Raw genomic sequence first — 26,867 nt, forward strand, 5'->3', positions numbered from 1 at the left:
AGTAAAAAGTGCCAAAAACTTCTTAGCATCCTCCAATAGGTGCCCATTGAAAGCTAGTTCAAGAATTAGTGAAATGTCTATTGTCTCTAACAATTAATATATTTTCTAACAAACGTTTAGGACCGACCCGACGGGTGTGTAGACCGGCGCGGCTGCACACGGCTCGACAAATAAGGAGGCCTCCTATGAAATGTTATAGCCCAATAGTAAAGGCCCATTTTCTGATTGTGTGATTTATTGGGTTTTTTTTTTTTTTTTCACATTTTCAATAAAAGAATTGGCCTTATTTCTTCTTGTACAAGTCCGGCCTTTTTTTTTATTTTTTATTAAATGAATCTCTTTTTGCTTGAATTTTTTATTTCCTCAATTGCAATAAGAAAATGGGCTACAATTAGTGGAGAAAATGTTGGTTATGCTTTCTTTGGATGATGGATTTCTTATACAAATAATTTTTACTTTTTGAAAAAGGGCCTCAACTGTTATTTTTTCTAACTCCCCATTAATATTATCCTAGGACCCAGGTATCAATGAATTCAAAAGACATATATGTACATGTCATGTATGATGTATCACATGGTTTTATATAAGGATTTTTTCAAAATTATTCCCAACAATAGAGTAGAATACAATGTAACTTAGCCCAAAGTCCTCTTTGCCAGTTGATGGATCAGCCCATATATGAATTTGTTTCCCAGCCCATACAAGAACCACCATTTGTTGATATCTCTCACACTTAATTATCACTGCTGATCATGGCCAAAAAAAAAATTATCACTGTGATAATTTCTAACAATAATGCTAGTTGTCCCACATTTTTTCTCCCACATTTGTATCTCACCTGATGTGTCATTACTTTACCAGTAGTGCTATATATACCACATTTTTATACCATAATTTCATACCACCTTATGTGGCAACTTACATGGCATTCATACATTGGATACTAAAAATAAAAATAAAAACCCAAAAAGGAAAAGAAAAACTTTGTCCAATAAAGTAATGACACGTCAGATGATATAAAAATGTGGTATAAGAATGTGGTAAGTATAGCATTTGGAAGGGTATTCTCTTTTTCTTTTTTAAGTTTTATTTTTTAAGTTTTAGTGTCCAATATATGAATGTCATGTAAGATGGTATGAAATTGTGATATAAAAATGTGGTAAGTGTAGCATTACTGAATTTCTAATCAAACAACAGAAATTTTGATACAACAAGATGTTTGAAACTTTGAATACTGCCAGATCTAGAAACAAAACAAAAATTATTTCATTTAATCTTATCTTTTTATCTTTCTTTTTTTTTTCTACTCTTAACCCAAATCTTAAAAAGAAAAAGACTCATATGAATCAACTATTTCTATATTTATTTTTTCTGGATTTGTAAGCATCAAATTTAGCAGCAATAGAAAAGAGAGTACTTCAGTAGGTCATCTAGATGATGCAAAATGATAAAGAGGAGTTACTATAAATATGCATGCATGTATAGGACCATTGGTAGGTGATGCAAACTGGAAGTCTGGAAAGGTATCCAATGTGGGCACAAATACATACCACATTGAATTAATGAATCAAACAAACAAGCTAAACTAGTAAATGATCATTTACATATTTCTGTTATATATGTCTGAAATTTTCAGCTACTAAGTACTCTTCACATTTAATCAAAAAGCCCCCAAATAATTTAAGCACATTGAAGAAGAGACAATAGACATCATTATTTTTCATGGAGGATTTAGTGGGACCCGAATTTCAAATTTCTTTGAAAGAACAGAGTAATAACTAATAACCTTTACACAATTTTATATATACAAATGCACACTATATACAAGACTGATCAATTAACCTTTGTTAGTGGGTCAGCTCAAAAAAAAAAAAAAACCTTGTTAGTGTTACATTTCATTTAATTCAATGAATCAATTTGCATATTTTCATAGCCAAAATTTTTTTTTTGCATATTTTGTTCAAAAATTCAAGTTTATACCAGAGTCTCTTTAGTGGGACATTGTGGCCCATTGTGTTGAATTTTTCCTCATTAGGAATCTTGTTGACTGAGATCACATGGTACTTCAGAAGCACCAAAAAGTCCACATTTATGTCTTACCAAAAAAAAAAAGTCCACATTTATGATGTTCTTTTTAACTATTCTTGTGCAAGAGTGCAAGACAATTGTCATAATCACAGTGACGTCTTGGATTATGTTAGAGAAAATATGATGGTATCTTTTAGTAATTATCTGATATGTAAAGGTAAAGGTGACTCTAGAAATGCACTAAATTAATTACATCCATTATCAATGATTTTTTTCATTTTACCTTCACATATTTTTAGTTTATTAAATTTATACTATCTTTTTTTTGGGTCAATAATTTATACTGAACTGGGGAGAGCAAAAGCCTAAACAAATCCGAAAAATCAACCAAACCAACTCGTTCAGTATATTTCCGTTTGTTTTTTTTTTTTTTTTTTTGTGTTTTAATTAGAAGCTCAAAATGAAAAAAAAAGTTAAGTCAAACTTCAACCAGCTCAAAACTTAAGTAGAAATCCAAATTGTTCACCGAGCGTTCGGCAGATGTATCTGCATGCATCTTCAAACAAAAACATGCATCTATAATCTAAAACATATCATATGCAAGTTAAAAAGATGCATCTGCAACCTAAAAAATGAATATGCAACCTAAAAATATGCATCTACAACCTAAAAATGTGCAAATGTAGATACAGATGTAGATGCAAGCTATTAAGCTCTAGGCAAGCTACCAAGCGCTCGGTAGTGCATTTTCCGTCTCCGCCATGCATACACGGACATATTGGGCTGAAATTTAATTTTGAATTAATTACTCTAAGGTACCTTTTACTTATTGTTTTTACTATCTAGTGCACCAATTAGTTTTTTTTAATAACAAGGTAAGTTGCAGCTAGTTGGCTTATCTTGAAATCTGGTCAATTGTCATTTTATTTCCTTTTTGTCTTTCTCTTTCTTCTCTCTTCACGTTCATCTTCTCTCTTTATGCATTTATGCCATTTTAAGTCAAACTGCAGTTTTTTGCATTTTTCTGCAGTTTCTAGAACTGCAGTTTTCTGCAGTTTCTGAAACTGCATAAAAAACTATAGTTTATGCAGTTTACAGTGAACTGAAACTGCAGTTTCTGGAATTACAAGTGAACTTTCTGCAGTTTCTGAAACTGCAAGTGAACTGAAACTGCATAAAAAACTGCAGTTTATGCAGTTTACAGTGAACTGAAACTGCAGTTTCTGGAATTACAAGTGAACTTTCTGCAGTTTCTGAAACTGCAAGTGAACTGAAACTGCAGAAACTTTCATATGGTTGCTTACTAAACTGAAATCTTTGAGGAATTATTGTCATTTTGTGCTTTGGTATAGTAAACATACATTGTCATTTTATGGTTTTCATAAATAAAAACCATATTTCAATGAAAAAAAAAAAAAGAACGCTTCTAATCCTTTATTCTAAAATATCTTGGCCAACAACCTTATATAAAAGTTATATCTTTTCTAACCAACAAATCAGTATCAGACACTATCCATTTGTTAGCTTTTTATTAATTTTTTTGACCCGTTGCAGTTGTAAGGATATGGTTGGTATTTTGGTTTTTTCTGTGTCTATTTTGGTGATTACGTGGCATGAAGATCTAGTGAATTTGAAGCATGTGGCCCACAAAAGAAGAATATGCCGTTGAGTTTTTGTAGGATGTGACCTGCAAAGTAAGAATGAGGCATTGGGTGTGTTTGGTTAATAAAAAATGTTGTCAGTACCTTATAATTAATGGACTCTTTAATTTTTTAATTGGCTTAGTTTGTTGTTAAAAATCTTTAAAAATTGGGTGTATGAGTAATTTATTATTGTTTTTTTACTCGTTTAACCCTTTACAGAATTCCTCTTGTATATTATATGAGTTTTTTTTCCTCTTTTAAAGCTTAAACTGAAAAAATACAATGATAACCCAGCTCACTTTAAGAAATAGGTGATAAGTCACTTCAAATATAGTAAAAGCAAGATGTGTAGGCGGATCGACTCATCAAGTTTCCATTGAAATAGGATCCACACAAGGAAAAACACTTGTCATTCGTTGGTTATTTGGGACATATAAAAAATGCCAGGTCAAAATATGGTTTTAAAATTAAGTTTCAAATTAGTGGATGTTGCCAACGGAAGTGGCGATGCCACACGCAAAAAGGAAGAAACTCATAGAATAGCAAAGACAAAGTTTTTGCACAATTTCGATAATCCATGAACGAAATCTATATAGACACAAGCCTACATTAATGAAAACACACGATGGGCACAAAGCTTAGTGCGCCCTGCATTTTTTTCCCATGTTTTACAATAGTGACTATACTCACTGTGCAAGAACATCTATAAAAAAGGCATAAACATATACTAATAAATATATCTTATGTTTTTTCTCTTACATAAACATGTCAAAAGTTGATAAAACCAACATTAAATACAAAAACTCACCTTTTATGAAGTCACATTAACCCTTTCCATGTTTGTCGTTGCAAAATTCATGTCGAACAAGAACTATTGCTGCAGAGTTCCTGTCGAACAGTGACTATTGGCACTATTATATATTTTTAAATGGTTTTTCCCACACTAAGTTATATATTTTAACAGTAGTGCTAGATATACCACATTTTTATACCATAATTTCATACCACCTTATGTGGCAACTTACATGGCATTCATACATTGGATACTAAAAAATAAAAATAAAAACCCAAAAAGAAAAAGAAAAACGTTGTCCAATAAAGTAATGACACGTGAGATGGTATAAGAATGTGGTATAAGAAATGTGGTAAGAATAGCATTATTCATATTTTAATAAGCCTAAAATGAAACCCATTCTACAAGTCACCGCCTAACCCTAGCTTCCTCTCCTCCTTATACCTCTTGTTGCCGCCTCCTCTTTGTTGGCCAACCACATTGCCTATCTCCTCCCACCCTAGCTAGCGGGTCATGTTTGTGTCATGCTCTTTTCGTATTCTTGTCAAATTTTAGTCAACTCTTGTTTAATTAATGGCGTCAAATAACTCAATACTAACCCAACTCGTTCATAATCATGTTGTGTTCGGATTGATCCATATATATTGTAAATTACAAATTTAAAATAAAGTTTCCTTAATTTGTAAACAAAAATGATCACTTATAAAAAAAATATATACTTACTCATTATTCTAACAAAACCATAAAAGAATAACTCTATAATCATACAATGACTTTCACGATACATATTATAAAAGGAAAAAATAATAATTTTCTCCATATAATGCTAGTTTGATCAGTTTATCATATCAAAATCGAATTATTAATGTTTGACACTAATCTGATTTATTTATTATTCGTGTTTAGTAAATTATGTGATATCTATATTTGTGTAAAACAATAGTCAATTTAACTCATTAATTTTGTGTCAAATTTAAACCGTATTATCGGGTAGTGTAAATAATTACTATTGATACGCGGTTTTGATCCTAAATTGAATCAAATCGGACTGTCACACCCCAATGTGAAACTAAAAGAAAAGATTAGGCAGTGGCTCAATACCACTAAGGTGAAAGCAAAAGTTCAAAAATCTACATGGTAAGGTGCAAACCTGCAAATAGCATCGATTTCTAAGATTCCTCCACTGCTCTGCTCCATCATCAGTCATCACATCACCATCTCATTTTTGAACTGGCGGGGGCGGGTCCCACTCTTAAAGACCCCACAAACAAACACAACCGTTAGGGTCAGTCTTGCAATTCCGCCAAACCCCAAGGGCAAACTGGAGACGCGCCGAAATTCAGAGTCGTCGACAGGATTTCGCAACCCGAAACAGAGAGAGCTCGAGGACCTATGACACTGCTGACTCCCCTTCAGTTGAAGGACACCACACAAAATGACACTCCTGTCCACCACTCTGTTCAAATTTCAAATCCAATTCCCCATCTCCACCCACCATTCTACCAAAATGCCAGGGGCATATTCGTCATTGTGACTAATAAATTAAAATCTATAAATTCTCCGGAGCCATACATTCAAAATTTCGGATCGTTACAAACCTCGACGCTACAAAACAAAAAGAGAAACCTGGCATGTGTCCAAAGTCCTAACGCTCCTGATCCCCCCGCTTTAAAGTGCTTGTACCCTACGCGCTACCCTTTTGAACGCTTGTACCTTGCGCTCGAAATTCGGTTACAAATTTTACACGGGTGGTGCTACAGTGCGCCGACCGAAAACTGCTCTCTGCTACAAAACGGAGCTGAGATTCAAGATTTAGGGTTTCGGCGGGTCAGGATCGGAGCTCCGAATCCCAAACCCGAGCTGCCAGTGACAACCGAGAAAGAAAGAGAAAGCTTCGATCCATGGTGTTTGGTTCTGGTTCATTGTAGACAGAGACAGTCAGCTAGACAGAGAAAGGGAGCTAGAGAGAATGGAAATGGAGGAAGATATGGAGGTTGAGCAAGTGTTTATGGCTTACGAAGTGGACATTGACTACGAGTTTGACGCCCCTCAGTTCTTCAACTTCACTCGGGAGGAGACTGCGGCGGAGGCTCGTCAAGCCGAGCTCTGGTTCGCGTCTGCCAAGAGCTATCCTCCTTCTCGTGAGTCTCTATAGCTTAACAACACCGTTTTCGTTCACATTTTGTATTTTGGAACTATTTCTTTCTGTGTGTTTGACTTTGATTGAGTTGAGCTATACTGAATAGTGAGCTTGGCTAAATCGATTTTTTTTTTTTTTTTTTCCAGCATTTGCAAACCCTAGCATTCTTCTTTGTTTAAATACATAATTATTGATGTTTGCTGTTCAATATAGAATATGCATTCAGATAATTTCTTTTAAAAAATTAGTATTGCGGTCATAAATTTCCTCTTTTTAATTATTTTTTGAAGAAATTCGTGCTTACTGCGTGATAGTGTGATACATTACTTATCCAAAGCAAAATTCTGTGATTTTTAAAAATTTTAGCAATTTATGATGTTGTATACACATTTAAACATTTTATAAATAAAGTATATCAAAGGCTCATTTTTGTCCGTTTCAGCTGTTGTGACAAAGTTAGTACTAAGAGAAGACATCTTCCTGGGAAATGTAAACATCTCGCCGAAATCTAAAGCTGTGGAGGATATGGATGACGGCCACTGTGATAACACTGTGGGTCAAGAATTATGTGCAATGGATGTAAATAACAGAGGTATGATTGGGATTAAGGATGTTTAGTATGAACACCTTAATTCGTGCCTAGTGGAGAGGCAGGATTTAGAAAAGCAATATTTTTCCAGCATCTTTATCTAGTGTTGAAGTCTAAATTTTGGAGTGTAATGTTTGTTGCATTCTAGGTTGTGAAGGAACGAATGGAGGGATCTTTGGAAATTTACAAAGAGTTCTAAATCAACCACATGGAGCAGGTACAGGTGATCAGTTTGTTACCGTGATGATTAATATGTATGCTAAAATGGATTTGCTAGATGGTTTTCAAATAAATTAAGAGCATGATATAATGTTATAAGATTTAATCAAGACTAGTATTTTGCAACATTAAGTTCTTGCCGCTTCTGTTTGCCAAACCCAATTCACAATCTGAAGATTTTCTATGTTTTCTATTCGCTCAATGATATTCTGTCAGCTGACATTAATAGGTTTTTAGAAAAATGTATTGTACCACATTGCTCATGAATTATGACCAAGTGATTCCATTGTTTCAACATGATGTAACTATTATTTTAATATTTTTCTCCCTATTTATTAATTATTTTTATTTATTTATTTATTTTCAGGATTGGCATTCTACAATCACTTATCCAGTGATAAGCTAAAAGGTAAAAGCAACTTTTCTGTAAAGCCATCTTTCCCCAGGAGCTCAACTTTGATGAAACCTACAGCAAGTCAGCTTGCTAAGCAAAATCGACCCCCTCAAAATGGTGGTTCCAGGTGATTCTCAGAATGTTCTGCATTTTGTAATTTTTGTCTATGCATTCCTATGTATTTTAAAATACCGAAGTGATATTCTTGTGAAACTATTCATGTTGCTTTTTCTGTTTATTACTCACAGAGTTAATACAGTAACTATTATGTTCTATGTTTCTTTCCTTATGCACACTGATTTAAATGCCTCTTCTTTGCTAGGTGGGGCCCTTATTTTAGCTGTGAAAAATGTTACTTGTGTCATAGATTAGGGCATTACTCAGTTCAATAAAGTATTTAACTGCAATATCCAGAGAGAGTGTAAATCTAGTAAATATGGAAGGCCAAAGTTTGTTCCTTACTGACTTTATTTGTTTTCTTTGATACTTTATTTTTCATGAGCTCTTTTGATATTTTATTACCTTTGATTGTTAGATTTCAGATGCCACATGTTCAAAACAACGAGAAGAGCTTATGCAGTTCTTTTGGGGTTGAAAGTCAAGCTGCCAAGAGGCAAAAGCTAGAGGGAGGTCACTTGCGTAAGGTATAGAATTTGTATTACTAGTAATTTGTGCTGAGCATATTGGAATTTTTGTGAATTGCCTTTCTACGCAAGAATTTTGTCTGTGATATTCACACTTGGACCAGTATTTACTGCATCATAATTTTGTTCTTTTAAATGTGTTTTGTCATTTACAATCTAAAGAGGTATTTAAATCAGGGGTGCTTTTGAGTTATTGAAATTTTGTATATACCTAAAACCTGCATAGAAAATTTACAATACGTTTTTGAGATTGTGATGTGTATGAATCAACAGCCTTTCATACCTGACCATCATTATGTTCTTATGTGATTTATCATCATAAGGTGCGGCCAGGTTCATATTTGTTTTCTTCTTTATGGCAGCTTGCTGATGCTAAGCAGCAAACTAACTTAGTCCACAAGATGCCGAAAAAGGTATGCTACCCTACTGCTTGATGCTTTGGCAACAAAAGATTATTACTTTTCTTTTTCTAGTATATATTTGATAAAGTAAATCCTTTTATTTTTTGGAAAATTTTAAATATTTGCTTATATTTTTTTTACAGAATGAGCTTTCAGTTTTCAGATGAACCAACAGCTTTTGTATGTTACGGTTAACTGTTGACCACAAGTCATGCTAAAATTACATTCAATAACACTATGAAGTTACCTTTTCATAATATTCCCTCTCAATTTGCAACTTTCAACCAACAATACTTTTGTCAATATGGTTTTATTAATACCTTTATTAACAGAAACATTTTATATTGAGAGGAAAAAAAGTCTACAGTGTAATACTGGGTGACAATATTTTCCCAGAATTTGCAAAGTCTATACAGATGTCTTTAATTTTTGATTTCTTGCCTAGTGGATTGATACATAAAAAGGAGCTGAAGATAGCATATATGTACTGTTTATAATACTAAACATTCCTGTCGGTCTTGCAGGATGAAACATTTGATAAAACCTTTACACATGCCAAGTTAAGGCTTACTATTCCCAGAGAACCTGACCTTGAAACAGCACACAGGGCACAAAGGATAAGGTGAGTTCTTGCTATCCGAGCACAAAGGATGTACTTTTGTTTACCAGTCTGCAGGGAAGTATAATGTATTTATATTTCAGGCCTACAAATGGATCAGTGTTTGGACAAGTAACAACCGCTCCTCCTCGAAAATTCAAAGCCCGTCCATTGAACAGAAAAGTTGGTACTTAAAGTCAGTTAAATAGGGATTTTTGCATTTGCTATTATTGTTGTTCCTTCTTCAAATTTATGTCTTTACTGCAGATTTTCGAGGCTCCTTCATTGCCACTCCCCAAGAGGACCACTCCCAAGTTGCCAGAATTTCAAGTAAGTGTTTGATATTTATAATTTGCTTGTTTCATCCATTCACAAGCAGCTAATACTATGCACAAGAGGGATGTTCTTTACCCTCAAAACAAAATGAAAAAAAGAAAAAGGCTCTGCCCAAACAAGTGTATTTTGAAGTCTTGCGGCTCAGAGTTCCTTTATTACCTTGCTTCTTAGGAATTTCACCTGAAGACAATGGAAAGGGCCTTGCAAAATACATCTGCTGTTTCATCATCCTCACAACATTGCAATGATCCTGAAAAGGTCCGTTGTAAATTTCATCAAGTTATTTGCACTGTTATCTTAAGTCAAAGTAGTCCCTCCTGTCACTGGAAGCGTGACTGTGATTGTGCATTTTGCAGGGGTTGGACAAACCATGTACTTCAGCTGTTGCAGAAAATGGAAACAGAGAGTTCAGAAGGTAATAGCACAAGGCATCTTTTAAACTAAAGTCAATATGAGAAAAAGAAATGCTTTGCTTACATTTGCCAATGTTTCATTATGTTGTAAAAATAGTTCTGATAGGTCTACTTTGCATAGACCAAGTACAATGGATGGTCCTAAGCCGGATGGAGGTGATGTAATGCACAAATTTAAAGCCTGTCCTCTTAATAAAAAGGTAGTATTTTAATGCTATAAATCATTTATGTGAAATTGATTCTAGTAGGTGCCAAATATGAGGTTAATTCCTTTCTGAATGCAGATATTTTCTAGCAAAGGGGATATTGGTGTTTTCTGGAATAGGAAGCGAGAAACCACTGTACCAATGGTAGTTCATAGATGTTATTCTCTTGCTTCGTGACTATATATTGTTTATATTTGCCAGTTGACAGAATTATCTGTGCTAACATCATGTTTTGATTTCTATGAAGGAATTTAATTTTCAGACAGAGAGGAAAGTTCAAAATAGTCTGCCAACAGAACTTTTTAGTAAGGTTTGTGGAGTTCCGCTGTGTATCCTTTTCAGTTCCAAATTTATATGATATATAATTGTAGTCTCTTTTTGTTTTTTTTTTTTTTTTGGTAAAAAAAAAACAGTTGTAGTTGTACATTGTATCGCTTTTCTCTTATTGTTCCTGTTATTGTAACCATTTACGGTTTGCATCAACTTATTTACCTGTAATTCTCATTTCTTCTCCTTGTTGAATGCTAGCTCTCCTTGACATCTGAACTCCAGCCAAATAATGGATCTCGGTTGAAATTGTCTCAGCCTACACCTATATATACGAAGGTGATCCTTGTGCCCTTCACTTTCTTATCACTCAATGCACATCACATGTATTATCAATTTTTTAGATTTAACTTTCCGTAGTACTGTATTGAGTAATTTTGTTTTTTTGTTTTTTTTGGCACAAGGACTCAAAAGAAAATAGATCGAATTTTTTCCAGCCAGAACATAAGGTAAGTTACCTCATTGAACTGGTTAATGACACAATCTTTATTTATTTTCTTTGGATTTGTTGAGTTTTGGACTCTAGTCTTCTCTCATGGAAAAGAAGTTTACGAATGTAAATATTGTTTCAAGCCTTCCCTCATATGTTTGCACAAAATTTCGCATCCTCTTGTAGATAATGGTCAAAGAGAAACCTTCTCTGTTTGGTGGAAAGCATACTCAATTTGGGGGTGACAGGCGCATCACAAATGTTGATAACAAATCAAGCATGAGGTGTGCCAGCTGAACTGAATGAAGGATAATTGATGCTATGATGTTAATTTCTATTTTCATTTTCTGATTCAATTATTTGGTCTCTGTATTGCTGCAGGGGTTTGGGCGTCCGCTGAGGGTAAAATAGTACAGAGTTCATAAATTGGCTTCTACATGGACATTGGATTTGAGTATCTGCAGTCTAAGAAGATGGTGGAATCATGTGTATCAAAGATGATTGCAGAACAACTCTTGTTCAAAAGATCATCCATCCCTTTTTTTCTGTAAATTGAATGGCTGGTTTTGTTCCAAATTAATGTCAAACCAGCTTTTGCATTTCTCCAATTTGTAGATTTCAGTTGAAATCCAATAAACATGTAGAAAGGCCGGTGTTGTACAGCTGTTAAGGCCATCTGTCACTTACAGCATCTTCTTCCATCTTTTTTGATGGCATGGCATCAACACATGTAATTGTGATTAGTCAAGGAATATACACAAGGCAGTTATGTGCTCAATATGATGATGTGTGAAAAACTGATACAACACTTTCTTAAATGTGCCTTACAAAGTTTGATTTGACCAGGAACACACACACACACTCTCTCTCTCTCTCTCTCTCTCTCTCTCTCTCTCTCTCTCTCTCTCTCTCTCTCTCTCTAGCCCAGTTATCTGCATCATATCCTACATTGCAACTATACATGTCACTATCTAATGCCTTTTCTCAGTTTAAAAAACTTGGTGGATTTCTCTTGGTCTTAACTCTTAAGTAACAGAGAATAGTGAGGTGCATGGGTAAGGATATCTGAGAGTCAATGGTTGGAGGCCATGTGTTTTTTTTTTAAAGGAGGAAGTTACAAATTTGATTAACTTATTTTATACCTAGTTCAATTTTGGTTCACGATCTTTTTTAAGTTCAATTTTGGTCTACTTATTTTATATCTAGTTTAATTTTGGTCTACGATTTTTTTTTTTTAAATTATGATTTTAAATTCTTTTGGTTGTTTTTTTTTCAATTATAATTGAAGTATAAATTATATTTCATTATTTCTTAGTCATAGGAACCAATTTGGAGTATTAGAATCAAAGAAAATTGAAGTTTGATGAAGTTTGAGAAAACAAATCTGGACTTTTATTGAGTAAGTGAAACAATTAGTGGACCAAAACAGAACTTAAAAAAGATTATGGACCGAAATTGAACTATGTATGAAATAAGTAGACCAAATTGTAATTATCTCTTTTAAAAATTATATAAAAATCAGCTAAGTCAAACTGCAGTTTGGGAGATTTACTGCAACCAATCCGATTCTTTTATGAGCCGAAACTTAAAAATTAAAAGTTTGAATATTAATACTAATTCACCACGCAATTTTTTTCTTGATTTTTTATTTGAATATTAATATTTGTGGAGTTGATTTTTTTTTTTTTAGTGTATTTTAGGAAATTTACTAGTTGAAGATCTAAAGTTAGTGTTTTTATTGAGAATCTATGATGTAAATGCAATGTTGTAACTGCAGATGCAATAAATTGCAAATCCAATCAATAAACGCATACATAGTTGGTGAGCACTGGATGATAAATTTTGTCCTGTAACTTAAGAATGCAACCGGCTAAAAATTAAATTAGTAACTTTGGCCTAAAAATTAAAAGACCCAAACCTTAAATAAGAAAATCAAACCAAACTAACCAGTTGGGTTTTGTTGGTTCCGATCTTGCAGCCCTACTTACGGAGTTACGGGAACATTTTTTTTTTTTAAATAATCAACATCCCCAAATTATGGAACTAATATAAATAACTTAATCGATGCTTTTTTTTTGTTTTCGTAAAGTTCATCTAAGTAACTACAAAATTACAACTTTACAAGTAAGGATTAAAAAATTAAATTTTGGATTTTGAGGGTTAAAAAATATAAAAATTTTAAAATTTTAAAATTTTAAAATTTTTTTTGATTTTGTTAGAAATTTAAACTAAAACAATTGAAACTTTTAACAAAATTTTAATAATTTTATTTCGATAATATTTTGAAACATAAAAAAAAATTTTTTTTTTTGAAATTTAATTCCATGATAACGATGGCAATCTAAAAAAAAAACTTTACAAGGATAAAATTACAATTAAATAAGGGGAATAGCGCCAGTCCTACATTCTAAAGGAGTTTCCCGCCAGCCCCACTTATATATATCTCATCTACATTCTAAACGAGCGACCTCCAAAACCAAGACCAAGAGAGAAACCAATGGCGGACGACTACGAGCAGCCCATAACGCCCGGGAGGCCGCGACGGAGCCAAGGAGCCCTTGAACATCTCAGAGCTCTCCGCAACGGCGGCAGCCGCCAATCCGAAGCCAAAGGGTTGTGTTCTGATAGAGATATAGATAGTATTGTTGATGATGTTATTAACGAGTTTGCGCCGGACCAGGACGATAGAAACAAACGGAAAAGCGGACGATCGACGGTGCCAGTGCCGCCGCCAGTGGCCAAGCCACTCTTCAGGCCTATTGCTGCCAGTGCCAAGAGTGAGACTGAGAGAGTGTCTAAGTCTAATAATGGGGATGCTAATTTGACAAGGAGGCCTGAATTGGATGATGGAATTGTTGTTGCCTCAAATGCTAGTGCTGTTGATTCTTCTGTGGTTAAAGATTCTGAGGGCAATCAGTTTTTTGATTTTGAAATGGGTCAGAACCCCCCAATTGAGCCATCCCATCATCTTGATCTTTCAGACAATTCAGTTTTTGATCTGGAATCAAATGGGTCACTGCCTTTTTACCTGCTTGATGCTTATGAAGAGTTGTATGGGCCTAATAAGGGCACCCTTTATCTATTTGGGAAGGTATCTAAACATGACACTCACTAACCTAGTTTGATTTGATGTTATAGAAGTTCAATCTGTTGTTGGCTTCTTTCTTTATCAATGGACGTTTTGTAATTTGTTTTCATATATAGTTTTATTGCCGGGTTATATAGGTCAAAGCTGCAAGTACATATCAGAGTTGTTGTGTGGTTGTGAAGAACATGCAGAGATGTGTCTATGCAATTCCAAACCCTTCTTTGTTTCACAGCAATGAAATGATGAATCTCGAAAATGATGCTGAAAGTTTCGGCAATAAGCTACATGTAGGTGCTTATATTCAGTATGGACATGTCTTTATTTTTCTTTGCTGCTGCTAATTTTGATGCTTTTTGTTTCCCATTCTCAGGATGTGGCTTCAGGATTAGAGAATGAAATAACAAAGTTGTTGTCAGATCACCATGTATCAACCGTTGGCAAAAAGAGACTGGTTAAGGTTTGCAGATTCAATCATTGTGATGTTTCCGAATGTACATTGATTGAATTATAAACTAGTGAAGTTTGTTGAACCTTCACAGTACTTTCCTGTTCTCTCTTCCACTTGTTGCTCACTGCGTTATCTAACATATCACAGAGGAAATTGGCATTTGAGCCATCTGGCATACCTCCTGGGGAGAATTATGTACTTAAGATCAAATATTCATTCCAGGTATATATCACTCAATCTGTAAATGAAATCACTAGGTCAGTTTACATTCATAGGTGTTTGTTCTTGAAAGTTGTCTGCAAAGCACTGATGCATAATGACTTGATGATTTAGTATCAAAACTTAGTTGTCTCAATTTCTTATGAGTACTGATTGCACTGTTGCAGGACCCCCCACTCCCAGCAGATTTAAAAGGAGAAACTTTCTGTGCTCTTCGAGGAACTCATTGCAGGTATAGGTGTTAGAGTCGGTCTTCATGTTTGGTATCTGATCTATAACTCTCAGATGGATAATCTTAAAGAATACAGCTAGCTTATGTTAACACTCCTTTTTAGAAGAAATAAGATAAAACGTAACACATCACTACATGCAGTGCGTTGGAACTTTTTCTTGTTAAAAGGAAGATAAAAGGACCTTCCTGGCTATCAGTTTCAAAGTTTTTCCCAGCTCCCAAAAAGGTGAGAACTCTAAGTCTCGGCATCCGGTATCATTTTTGGCGGCATGCTTATGTAATTTGTATTTTGCTTGTCTTCAGATTCATTTGTAACAGCTTTGGTATTCTATTGTACAGGCGAGTTGGTGCAAATTTGAGGTGATTGTTAATTCTCCAAAAGACATAGGGGTTTCAGCTTCCACAAAGAAAACTGAAGAGACTCCTCCAGTGGTTGTTACTGCAATAAGTTTGAAAACTCTTATCAACGAAAAGCAGAATGTCAATGAAATTGTCTCTGCATCTGTTATCTGCTATCACAAGGCCAAGGTTTGTTCTTGAATCTTCTTTAGCACTGCCTTTTGTTTATTGGCTATGACTATTGATATAATGATATGTCTTGTTGAGATACACGATTCTCTCAACTCTGGCATTGCCCCTTGATATGCAAATAAAATTTCTCCATTAATCTAATTTTCATATATTTCCTCATGGGTACCCCACTTATTTGGTGAACGAAGTTTGGAGTCATAAATCCTTATACTATGATTGCTTCTATTCTGGCTAAAGTACACAACAGATTTGCTTCATATTATGCTCTTTGGCTTTTCAGATTGACACTCCTGTGATAGCCTCAGAATGGAAGAGACCTGGTATGCTGAGCCATTTTACTGTTGTCTGTAGGGGCATATTTCCAATGGGGTTCACTAAAGAGGCTACAAATAAGAACTCTAAAGCTGGATCAAATGTTCTATTCCTTGAAAGCAGGTGGGGTTTACTCGTATATCTTGTTCTCAATCACCCTTTTCATTGTTCACTCTAGAAAGAAAAATAACTATCCTAATAAATCTGTATTTCGGGTCCTGACATTAAAGTATATTTGAACTTTCTTTGCAGTGAAAGGGATTTGCTAAACTGTTTGTTGGATAAATTAAACAATTTGGATAGTGATGTTCTTGTTGGACATAATATATCTGGATTTGACCTGGATGTTCTTCTCCGCAGAGCTCAGGTGGGAATAGTTTTGCTTTGTCGTCTGCTAAAATGAATCTTATCTATCCTTATTATGTATTTTTCAATGAGTTGTAAGCAAGATAAGCAAGAAGAAAGCAGTGAACTTATCATTTTATAAGTTTTGATTGATAAGATTATACTTTGCTGCAATTATTTGCATCTAGAAAATGTAAAGATGTTTAAGTTTTGCAGCTTCGGCGAGTGCCAAGTGACACGTGGTCCAAAATAGGCCGCCTCAAGCGTGAAGTGATGCCTAACCTTGCAAAAGGAAGCAACATTTTTGTGTCTGGAGCAAGTCCAGGGATCATGCTCTGCATTGCTGGTCGGCTTTTGTGTGATACATACTTGTGTGCTCGTGACTTATTAAGGGAGGTATGGTACTCGTGTTGAATAGTAACGATGATTTGGTGTAGTTTCTCACTATCTCATGTATGTAATGTTTGTTCTTCCAGGTTAGCTATTCTTTGACGCAACTTGCAAAGACTCAGCTGAACAAAGTCCGGAAGGAGATCACTCCACATGATATTCCTAGAATGTTCCAAAAATCAGAGTCTCTCATGGAACTTGTACGTTTTCATGCTTACATTAATTAATGTATTTGGGTTTCATATTTGATTAGAAAATCATAATTGAGTATTTATTTCTTGGAAAATGATTAGTGTTAACAACTTATCAAAGTTTTGATATGCAAGGGTGGTACTTTAAAGAATTTATATATATAAATATATATTTTGTGTGAGAGTAGTTTACATATATAATGCTAAGAATATCAATACATTTTTTTTTTTTTATAATACATGTTTGAGAAAACTGTGTTAGGAGAGTCCATTTTGCATGGTAGGCTGGTCCTTTTGCTCTCCCATTGATGGACTATTCATGGTTGTGGAAATCTCTGATCATTGTCTTGTGGTTCATTTCTGCCATTACAAAATGTAATGATGGACCATCATGCTTTAGCAGTTATGGCAGCCTGCCTCTCTTCCTCCAAAAGAAAAAAAAAAATTCTTTAATTTGCTACCTTGTAAATTGAGGTATCTTTTGAGTTTTCAAAATTCAAACCAAGCTTAGTGATATGACTTTTTAGAACTTCTAATGTTCAAGGGGTTAAATTTCCTATTACAAATACAGAATTATTACTTTTTAGAACTTCTAATGTTGTTTTTGATGTATTCAGATTGAATGTGGAGAGACAGATGCAAAGTTGTCTATGGAACTCATGTTTCATTTGAGTGTTCTTCCCCTCACACGTCAGCTGACAAAAATAAGTGGTAATATGTGGGGTAAAACTCTACAAGTGAGTCCTAGATGTTTTCCTATTTTATTGTTAACCTTCTAAGTTTGTAAGGGACACGGGTTAAAAGGTATAGTTGGTCTAAATCTAATCTTTTGATTTTTCAGGGCGGTAGGGCACAAAGAGTAGAATATTATTTACTGCATGCTTTCCATGAGAGGAAGTATATTGTTCCAGACAAGATTCCTCATCTGAAGGAAACAAAATTGACAAAACGGAGAATAAATAATGGTGTTGAGGACAAAAGTGCTGATGAGTTGGTTTTAAATGATGTAAATGCACAGAATGGTCATCAAAAAGGCAAGAAAGGTCCTGCCTATGCCGGTGGATTGGTCTTGGAGCCAAAAAGAGGTTTATATGACAAGTATATATTACTTCTGGACTTCAATAGTCTTTACCCGTCTATCATTCAGGTTAGTAACTTTAACATTTTTGTTATCACTATCTAAAATTTGGACTTAGGACCTACCCCTTCTCCATCCCCTTGCTGCCTACTTTTAAATTTTTTCTCCCTAATGTAAAGTGAGGTTAATTCTTATTTAATTTTACAGGAATACAATATATGCTTCACAACAGTGGAAAGATCTCTGGAAGGATTAGTTTCTCATTTACCTTCTACTAAAACAACTGGACTTCTACCTGAGGTATACTATCATCCTCAGATATAATGAATTTTGTTTAAGATTCAGCTCAAACAGACTCTCTCCTATTGATATATTTGTTATAATATGGAGTTGTATGCCTCGTAGTTTTGTTTGCATTTCCTTTCTTTAAGAAAGTAGGTGCAAGTGTATAATATCCTTTTGCACTACTTTTTAGTTGTTAAAAAATTTAGTTCAAAGGAGGGAAACGGCAAAGAAAGGGATGAAGAAGAAGAATGCATCCGCTCTTGAGATCCAGCAACTTGACATTCAACAACAAGCTCTAAAGCTGACTGCAAACAGGCTTGTGTTTTGTTCTTTTGGGCCTTTTGATTTGTTCTCACGTTAATTACATATTAAATGTCTTTTTCGTTTATATATATATGGATATATATGGCTGGTATTGCAGTATGTATGGATGCTTGGGGTTTCAAAACTCAAGATTTTATGCAAAGCCACTGGCAGAGCTTATAACACTACAAGTAAGAAAAAATATGTTAGCTTAGCTTACATTGAAAATGCATCTAATTGTCCAGATCTAACTTAAATTAGATGTTGGCTTTTACCCCAAAAGCTTCTATTCGGTATTGAGCAAGTCCCATAATTGTTGTGCAGGGGAGGGAGATTCTACAAAGTACCGTTGATCTTGTACAGAACAATTTGAACCTAGAGGTCATTTCTTGTATATCATACTGGAAGTAGTGAATATAGTATTTTAATATCTACATCTGAGTTATGTGAATTGACCGCTTAAGATTTAACTTTTGAAGGACTTGCAATTTTTTATTTATATTCAGGTAATCTATGGCGATACAGATTCAATAATGATTTATACAGGGTTGGATGATATTGCAAAAGCAGAAGCAATTGCAGACGAAGTCATTAAAATAGTGAGGTTCTAACCATGAAAGAATATTGTCTAAATATTATGTGGTTCATAAACTTTAAACTTAAGACCATTCTCTTGTATACTTGAGGATTTCAATTCTTTATTATATTTACAATTGGCGTATCTTGAGTTACGATGAGAGTTCCATTCTTTAGATTTCATTCCCAATTATGCTTGAAGAGAGCTTAAATCCATTATATTTATACCTGATGTTGTGCAGAAAATAACATTATATGCAGCACACAGTTTTCGTAACTATTTTCAAACAACTAAAAGATTTTTTTTTTTTTTTTTTCTGTTCAAATAGATGCTTTAGCTCCATCTTTGCAGCATCTGCCTCACAAAACTTACAAATATACTAGTTATCAACTTGTTTATACTTTGGTTATGTGCTGTATGAGTTGTGATTTCTCTTTCTCTTTGCATCTAGGTTAACAAGAAGTATAGATGTTTAAAAATTGGTCTTGATGCTTTGTACAAGAGAATGCTGCTCCTCAATAAAAAGAAATATGCAGCTGTGAAGGTGCTATTAAAAAATGAGACACCATATGAGGTAAAATAAAAATTTCCAACTTCCGGATTTAGTTAACCCTTTCTTTGGGAACTTTGCAAACAAAATTTTTCATGCAGGTTATAGAATGCAAGGGCCTTGATATGGTTCGCCGGGACTGGAGCATACTTTCAAGGGAACTGGGAGATTTCTGCCTAAGTCAAATTTTGTCAAGAGGGTATGCTGTGCTATAAGTCTATAACTCTCTTTTTCTTTTCTTTTGACATTGTCAGTCTGATTTGGTGCTAAAGTTACTAATCTGTTGCGTTTGTGGCTCTTATGCTCACAGGTCACGTGAGGATGTTGTTGAATCAATTCATAACTCTCTCATGAAGGTGAAGCCACGGTTCTTTTCATATTGTTTTTCTTTTCTAATTTTTTGGGCCAAATGGTTCTTTTTTATTATTGCCAGAAAGTTAACCTCAGAGGTAAGTGGGGAAGGTTAGAAGGCAGATGGTGTTCAAGATCCTAGAGATTGAAAACTATGCCTAGGATACAACTGCAATCGGACATTATTTTTAAACCAAGCCCTGACTGCTACATATTGTTAAATTATCAAGTAACATGCTGTAATGAGACAGGCTCAGCCTAGAAAGCTTGAGGACATGCCAAAGCATGATTGAATTATCAAGTAACATGTTCCTGTTTGGCATGTTGAATTCATGGGTTTTATTGTGGTTGATTTGCCCTCTGAGCAAAGAGTCATTTTAACTTTATTATGAGGTTTTGTCCTTATAAGTTAATTTGCTATTATGCAGCTGTATGATCAAAAGATTGAATTGAGTAGCGTGCTCATATTTTTGAAGCATGTTGCTAAAAATTTATCAATTAATGTCACTGAACAGGTGCAAGAGGATATGAGGAAAGGACAGGTAGCCGTTGAGAAATATATCATCACCAAGACTTTAACTAAACCACCCGAAGCATACCCAGATGCCAAAAACCAACCACATGTTCAAGTGAGTTCAAGAAGCATATTTCGAGTCAGAATTAATATATCTGGTCTCATCCTGTCATTCATCTAATTGCATTGATACTTCTGAAAACAATCCTAGGTGGCACAAAGATTGAGGCAAAGTGGTTACTCTAGTGATTGCTCTGTTGGCGATACAGTCCCCTATATTATTTGCTGTGAGCAGGTTTGTCATGCAGTAATGTGTTTTCTATTGAATGGGCATTTATTGACCACAGCCCTTTTTTCAAACATTTAAATGGTGATGTTCATCATGTATAGCTTCTCACTTTCCTGTCCCCTTTTTGGACAGGGCACTAGTTCAGGTAATTCAACTGGGATTGCTCAACGTGCTAGGCATCCTGATGAACTGAAACGAGAAGATGAGAAATGGGTGATTGACATTGATTACTACTTGTCCCAGCAGGTTTTTTCTCTAATTTATTTGCTCTAATCCAAAATGTTGTGGACTATGATCATTTCTGTTGTACATTCTGCTTTTTGCTTCATGTCTTAATTTCGCCATGCAGATTCATCCTTTGGTATCACGTCTTTGTGCTTCAATTCAGGGTACCAGCCCCGAACGCTTAGCTGATTGTTTAGGTCTGGTCTCTTCTAAGGTAAAATTATTCAATCTAGTCTTGAAAGTGATTGACAGGATTATCACTCTAAATGTATTTTTGAAATTGGAAAATTTCAGTTCAAAAGTAATTCTAGTGAAGCTGTCAGAAATGATCCTTCCAGCTTGTTCTTTTCCGTTGATGATGAAGAGAGGTATTATCTGGTTTCTAAAGGCAATGAATTCCCAGTTATTGTAGCAAAGCTCCTTACGTGCTATATTATCTGTTGAGTGTGTGATTATTTTTTTGCCCCATATATTCATTTAGAATTATTCATGAAGGGATAATTCAGACAACATAAAACTAGAAAGAAGTGACAGTTCGAAAATTTTAAATAGCTTGTATTACTTTTTCGCAATGCGGTTTATTTGTAGCTTTGTTTTTTTTTTTTTTTTTTTTTTTCCTGTTTACACTTTTTCATTGTAATATGTTTATTTTGAAATTTCCAGTTTCTTCAAATATTGCATCTACTACTGTTTACCAAACCTTTCATCATATTGTCCACTGATTCCTGAACTTGGATTCGTTCCAAATGGGAATGAACAGGAAGATAGATTTCACTAAGAAAATAATTAATGCATCGTTGTGATGAATTGCAGATACTGGGTTTGTGAGCCTTTGATCTTGGCATGTCCTAGCTGCTCTGGTAATTGGGATTGTCCAACTATCTTCAATTCCATTTCTAAGTCATTGGCTGGAAAGCCAACAAGGATACAAGTAGAGCAATCCAGCAGTGATTTTTCGTGTAGATTGCGCTGTCCAAATTGTCCAGAGGAAGGTGAGGTGGGCAGACTGTCCCCTGCAATGATAGCCAACCAGGTTTTACTATCTGCTGACTTGTGCCTCTTTGTACAGTTCAACTGTAAATTTTTGTTGTAGCTTCTGTTAACCTTAGTCTTGGTGTCTTAAACAATATTGGTTTTGAATACCAATTTGCATTGAGCATCTACTGAGAATACATACTCGGGGACTGTATTTATCTTTCAGGTCAAAAGGCAAGCAGATGGTTTTGTTTCAATGTACTACAGGGGCGTAATGATGGTAACCTGTCTCCCCTCCTGCAAATTCTGGGAAACTGTGTTGAGTAGTGAGTTTTGTGGTTATTGATAATTAAATCTCCAGTCTGTTGTAACTTTGATTCCAGTGTGATGAAGAAACTTGCACATACACCACACGAAGTCTCAACCTCCGGCTTGTAGGTGATTCTGAGAGGGGATCAGTTTGCCCAAACTATCCTAGCTGCAATGGGCGTCTTGTAAAAAAGGTTTTCATAACCAACCTTTCTAGTGTTGAGAAAATCACTAACACTAAAAATAATTCCGTTCTTTTTTTGATATGTTCTTTGGTCGACTAATACTTTGCTATAAATGTTTCTACCTTTGCTAGTACACGGAAGCAGATCTGTACAAGCAGCTCTCGTTTTTCTGCCATGTCTTGGATACAGTAGGCTGCATACAAAAGGTGATTTACTTTTCTTCACGATAATGAGCCAGAGAGAGAGGGAGAGAGAGATAGATCTCTGTGTTTATGCTGCTTCTGCATATATTTATTAAATTAATCATTTGCTTGCTGCAGGTGGACCCTAGGACTAGACTGTCCCTAGAGATAGAGTTGGCCAAAATTCGGCCAATTGTGAATTTGGCTGCCTCAACAGTTCAAAGGATTTTGAACCGTTGTGCTTATGGGTGGATACAGCTGCAAGATCTCTGTGTTGAAGTTTAATTTGTTAAATTTAAATTCAATTCATGCTATCTATTCTCCTGCATTGGGACTATATACATGTCACTAGCTAATACCTTTACTAAGTTTAAAAAACAAGGTGGATTTCTCTTGGTCTGGAATTATTATTCCTTGGACAAGTAATAGAAAAATATATGATTACAGCATTAATGTGCATATTCTTCCCTCTGATTCTATGCATTGTAGCCCTCTTCTTTGCCTCCATCAAAATCCTTGGTTACTAAATTGTGCTTGCTTAGTGCCTGCTTTGTCCAGCGCTTTATATCATAGGCTCTTTTGAAGGGTTTCTTCTCCTTGCCAATTCTTCTCTTTGTTATAGCAATGGCGAGATCATTCGGAAACAATGTGTGCCAAACAAATGCATGAAGAAGAGTGGACACAAACAGTACCAACACCATTGTTGATGACATCAAAGAAAGAGTAACTGCAAGCCCCTTGCTTAGAACTGACGGTACGTGTTCTGCATACTTGATGGTGGCTACTGAGAAAGTTGTCATTGGAAAGGTGTAAGCCCACCAAGCCACTGAAAATCTACAAAAGTATGAGTGATTTGTTAAACATAGTGAACTGAAAATTTTGTTAGATACTGATGATTTTCTCTTGTTAGGCAGCTAGTATAACATGTTATGTTGAGAGACTGAATCAGAATCATTAATTTGATGAACTCATATTTGATGGTGTGATGACATCAAAGGAGTTGTAGCTTACCTAAACCCTGTAAAGAATTTGATCCTTACAACCAGTGAAATATAGAGAAACAATGCAATGAAGTAGCAGGTCCTTGAACACCCATCAAACTCCCCATAAATAGTCTGCCAAGCAATGCTTGCTGCTGATGGGGCTGCGATAAACATGGAGTACACAGGGTGCAGCTCCTTAGGCAATGCTTCACTTGTTGGAAGTCTCTGATACAAAGTAACAAAAACCACAAGGTAATGTGCAAAGCCTACTGCCCACAAGAACTTGGCAGCCTCCTCCCACCCAACCTTGGCAGCCAAAATTGCCCCCACAAAGTTTCCAACCACTGAGAGATGGGAAGATGGATTGGCCACCTTGCAAAGCCTTCTCTTCCCACCTGAAAGCCACTGCCCATAGATCTTCAGCTCAAGAAGAAAATAGGGTGCCATGAAGGTGCACCAAATGGCAGGTTGAAGCTTATTTGGGGCTAGCACAGGTGGTGCACCAATGGCTAAGAACATGCAGACAACCCAAGGGGCAAAGAAGAAGTTGACTCGAACGGGGTGGAAGTACTCTCTTTTGACTGCTTCAAAGTAGAATATGCATTTGAGGATGTAGGTGAAGGAGACACAGAACAGTACTGCCACTGCTAATAGCCAGAGGGCAAGGTTTATTAAGTGTGAAATGTGGAGAAACTTTGTAGCTGGGCTGGTGGCCAGGGCATGCCATAACACAGCTTGGCTGCTGAGCCCAAGACAAATACCAAAGCATCCAATTGGGAATCGGAGGAGAAAGGGCCATATCTCATCTTTTGGGAGGAGAATATCCTCATAATCCTGCACAACAGATGGTAACTCATAAATTTAAATCTAAATTCTTGTATAGTTTTATACTTTATTTTTGTTACATGGTAATGGCAATGAAGCTCAATGCATGGTTAACATACATATATACATATAGAGTAATCTTCTTTTGCCAAACCTTTGACTTGATATATTGTCTGATTGTGAATTTGAGCCACACATGTATACCCCACTTAATTAATCGTCCAAATTGATAGACTGGTAACAGAACAAGCCAGACCGTATGACAAGAATTTTTTTCTATGTATATATATGTAAATGTTTTCACCAAATATTTGGACACGTTATGTTTCCGCACAATTGATCGAAATTATCGAATTAATAGTTTGATAATATAACATGTTATACATCAATGAATTGATTGAAAATGGTAGTGAATCATTTCTATGAATTGTCTCTAGCTTTACTAGCAGGATTGAATATGTGTAGTAAACTTATTTTACATGTCCGCATGGAAAATTTGGAGCAATGAATTGAACATCAGGCATTGAAACCTGCTCTCAGTGTGTTTACCTTGACTTGGTCAAGTTCTGGTCCTCTAAGAGCATCAAAGTATCTTCCAGCAGGAACACTTTTATGAACAGACTCATCAAGTAGTCCTCCAGAGCCATCAGTCCTGTGAGAATCCATCTCTCTCTCCTTTCTTGATGGCAACAAAGAGTTCTGCTTACTGAGGTTTGATGACTTGGTCTTGAAGATACTGAAGTGATCTTCTTTCCTTCCTTCCATGCCAACCCTGTTAACCGAATCGAAACCCCCAAAGCTTCTTCCACTTCTGGGAAGATTAACCCTCCTCTCATCATTAGCCTTGGTCTCTTTGCTAAGCACTGAAAAACCAGTCTCTAGTGAAAGTTGCCTATTGAAACTACTTTTATGAGTTCTCTTAATGTCTCTAACTTTAATGGGTCTGTTAAAGTGGTTCTCTGCTTTGATAATTCCCTCTTCTTCTTCATCTTCTGGTAAGACTTCATGGATATCAATAAAATGACTGTCAAGGAAACTTGGAGATGAAGTTGGTGTTTTATCCATTTTGCTTCTTCTAAGGCCAAACTATATTGAAAATAGAATTTTCTCTTGGGATAGACTTCATGTTAAGTATCCTAAGTGCTTTATATATGCGATATTTTGTTGCATACTTGTTCTTCCAATTGTGTGCTTGTAATTAGGTGACTTCACAAAAAGTAGGAAAATTAAAGGTACGTGGGTTGTTGGCAGATGAAATGGGAGCCAATACTTTATTGAGAAAAAAGTGGGTTTTTGGAGGGACATCCCGTGATAGAAGATCAATGACTTTGTGGCTTAAGATCTTGGTATGATCATGAGATTGAGATTAACATGGAAAAAAGAACATTGACTTGCAAAGAGGAGAGCTTTCAATTCACGGGTTGTAAAGAGAATGTCCATAGAAGGGCTATGATAATTTGTTTGTATATGCAACATGGAAAATAATTCTCTTTTTATAATGTGAGAAAATGAGTATGTTTTCTACCTTATTTTGCTTTTCATTTCATATAATACCATGAAAACTCCAACAGTGTGCATGAATGACGAAATTAAATTCGGTATGTCATTTAGTAGGAGCTTTAGACATGATAATCTCCAATTTTTTGTATGGTATCATTAATAAGTAAATCTTAGAATTTTGTGGGGGAAAAATTGTGGAATTTGAATGTTATAAATATTGACTTTAAATTACACCTAAACATGTGTTATTTCCAAAATTTCAAGATTATGAGAATCTAAAAAGAAATAAAATTACGTTTACCACAACCATTCCACTACTGCCACTACCTTCACATTCTAGCCACCTCCCTCTCTACCACCACCACCACCACCACACCTGCCTCCACTATAGCCGACGGCACCACCATCATACCACAGTCGCCACTACCATCACCACCACCCTCCAACAATGAATGTAATTTGTGTAAATTGGGTTTGGATATAGTTTTTGGGCTATGTCATTGAGTGGTGAGATGATAGCCCAGTCAGGTGAGAGTGAGACCCAATACAAAAAGGGTCCAGTTTTGGAGTTGTCATTTGCCAGTCCATATACTTCTATGGTGCTGTGGGTCAGCCAATAGGCCAATACAAAATGGACCCATCCCTTTTACACACCGTTATTAATAGATATTAAATCTTCTAATGGTAAGACATACTTTGTATATAACGTTATGAGATCCTTTGGGCAGAGGCAGGGGCAGTGCCGTCCCTGGCCAGACCCTATGCTATGTTAGATTCACTCTTGTGCTTGACAACCTCTATAAATTGGCAGCATTTGAA

The 26,867-nt window shown here is 35.3% G+C and overlaps 3 protein-coding genes across 6 annotated transcripts; 2 read left to right on the forward strand and 1 right to left on the reverse strand.

Moving 5' to 3' along the window:
* The first annotated feature begins 6,092 nt into the window (after positions 1–6,092).
* Positions 6,093–11,939, forward strand: LOC147273901 (Cell cycle regulated microtubule associated protein). Of its 4 annotated transcripts, none has more exons than XM_086257382.1 (18): positions 6,093–6,605; positions 7,047–7,196; positions 7,342–7,416; positions 7,780–7,933; positions 8,342–8,450; positions 8,813–8,863; positions 9,376–9,473; positions 9,554–9,632; positions 9,717–9,779; positions 9,957–10,043; positions 10,142–10,200; positions 10,296–10,398; positions 10,483–10,548; positions 10,652–10,714; positions 10,933–11,010; positions 11,136–11,180; positions 11,348–11,445; positions 11,543–11,939. In XM_086257382.1, the coding sequence occupies exons 1-18, from the start codon at positions 6,434–6,436 to the stop codon at positions 11,559–11,561; spliced, it is 1,569 nt and encodes a 522-aa protein (XP_086113508.1). In that variant the 5' UTR covers positions 6,093–6,433; the 3' UTR covers positions 11,562–11,939. The 4 variants fall into 4 exon arrangements, with proteins under 4 accessions (XP_086113508.1, XP_086113510.1, XP_086113509.1 ...); XM_086257384.1 differs by having other exon boundaries at positions 10,320–10,398; XM_086257383.1 differs by having other exon boundaries at positions 7,342–7,410.
* A 1,719-nt stretch (positions 11,940–13,658) lies between these two features.
* Positions 13,659–23,026, forward strand: LOC147273902 (DNA polymerase alpha catalytic subunit-like). Its single transcript, XM_086228281.1, has 31 exons — positions 13,659–14,252; positions 14,387–14,536; positions 14,620–14,706; positions 14,845–14,919; positions 15,084–15,148; positions 15,290–15,374; positions 15,488–15,676; positions 15,960–16,114; positions 16,244–16,358; positions 16,553–16,732; positions 16,813–16,926; positions 17,535–17,654; positions 17,759–18,064; positions 18,203–18,295; positions 18,471–18,595; positions 18,702–18,774; positions 18,908–18,964; positions 19,090–19,182; positions 19,612–19,734; positions 19,812–19,909; positions 20,021–20,066; positions 20,577–20,690; positions 20,787–20,870; positions 20,997–21,110; positions 21,214–21,303; positions 21,384–21,457; positions 21,903–22,122; positions 22,291–22,344; positions 22,448–22,567; positions 22,690–22,764; positions 22,879–23,026. The coding sequence occupies exons 1-31, from the start codon at positions 13,659–13,661 to the stop codon at positions 23,023–23,025; spliced, it is 4,035 nt and encodes a 1,344-aa protein (XP_086084407.1). The 3' UTR covers position 23,026.
* Positions 23,027–23,066: 40 nt separating this feature from the next.
* On the reverse strand, positions 23,067–25,650 carry OZS1 (C4-dicarboxylate transporter/malic acid transport protein). The gene is made up of 3 exons (XM_086256033.1): positions 25,098–25,650; positions 23,752–24,557; positions 23,067–23,574 (listed from the first exon to the last, which is right to left on the reverse strand). The coding sequence occupies exons 1-3, from the start codon at positions 25,611–25,613 to the stop codon at positions 23,217–23,219; spliced, it is 1,680 nt and encodes a 559-aa protein (XP_086112159.1). The 5' UTR covers positions 25,614–25,650; the 3' UTR covers positions 23,067–23,216.
* Between the last annotated feature and the right edge of the window lie 1,217 nt (positions 25,651–26,867).

This window comes from Dryas octopetala, chromosome 9 (genome assembly GCF_963921425.1).
Source record: "Dryas octopetala chromosome 9, drDryOcto1.1, whole genome shotgun sequence".
Taxonomy (NCBI): Eukaryota; Viridiplantae; Streptophyta; class Magnoliopsida; order Rosales; family Rosaceae; genus Dryas; species Dryas octopetala.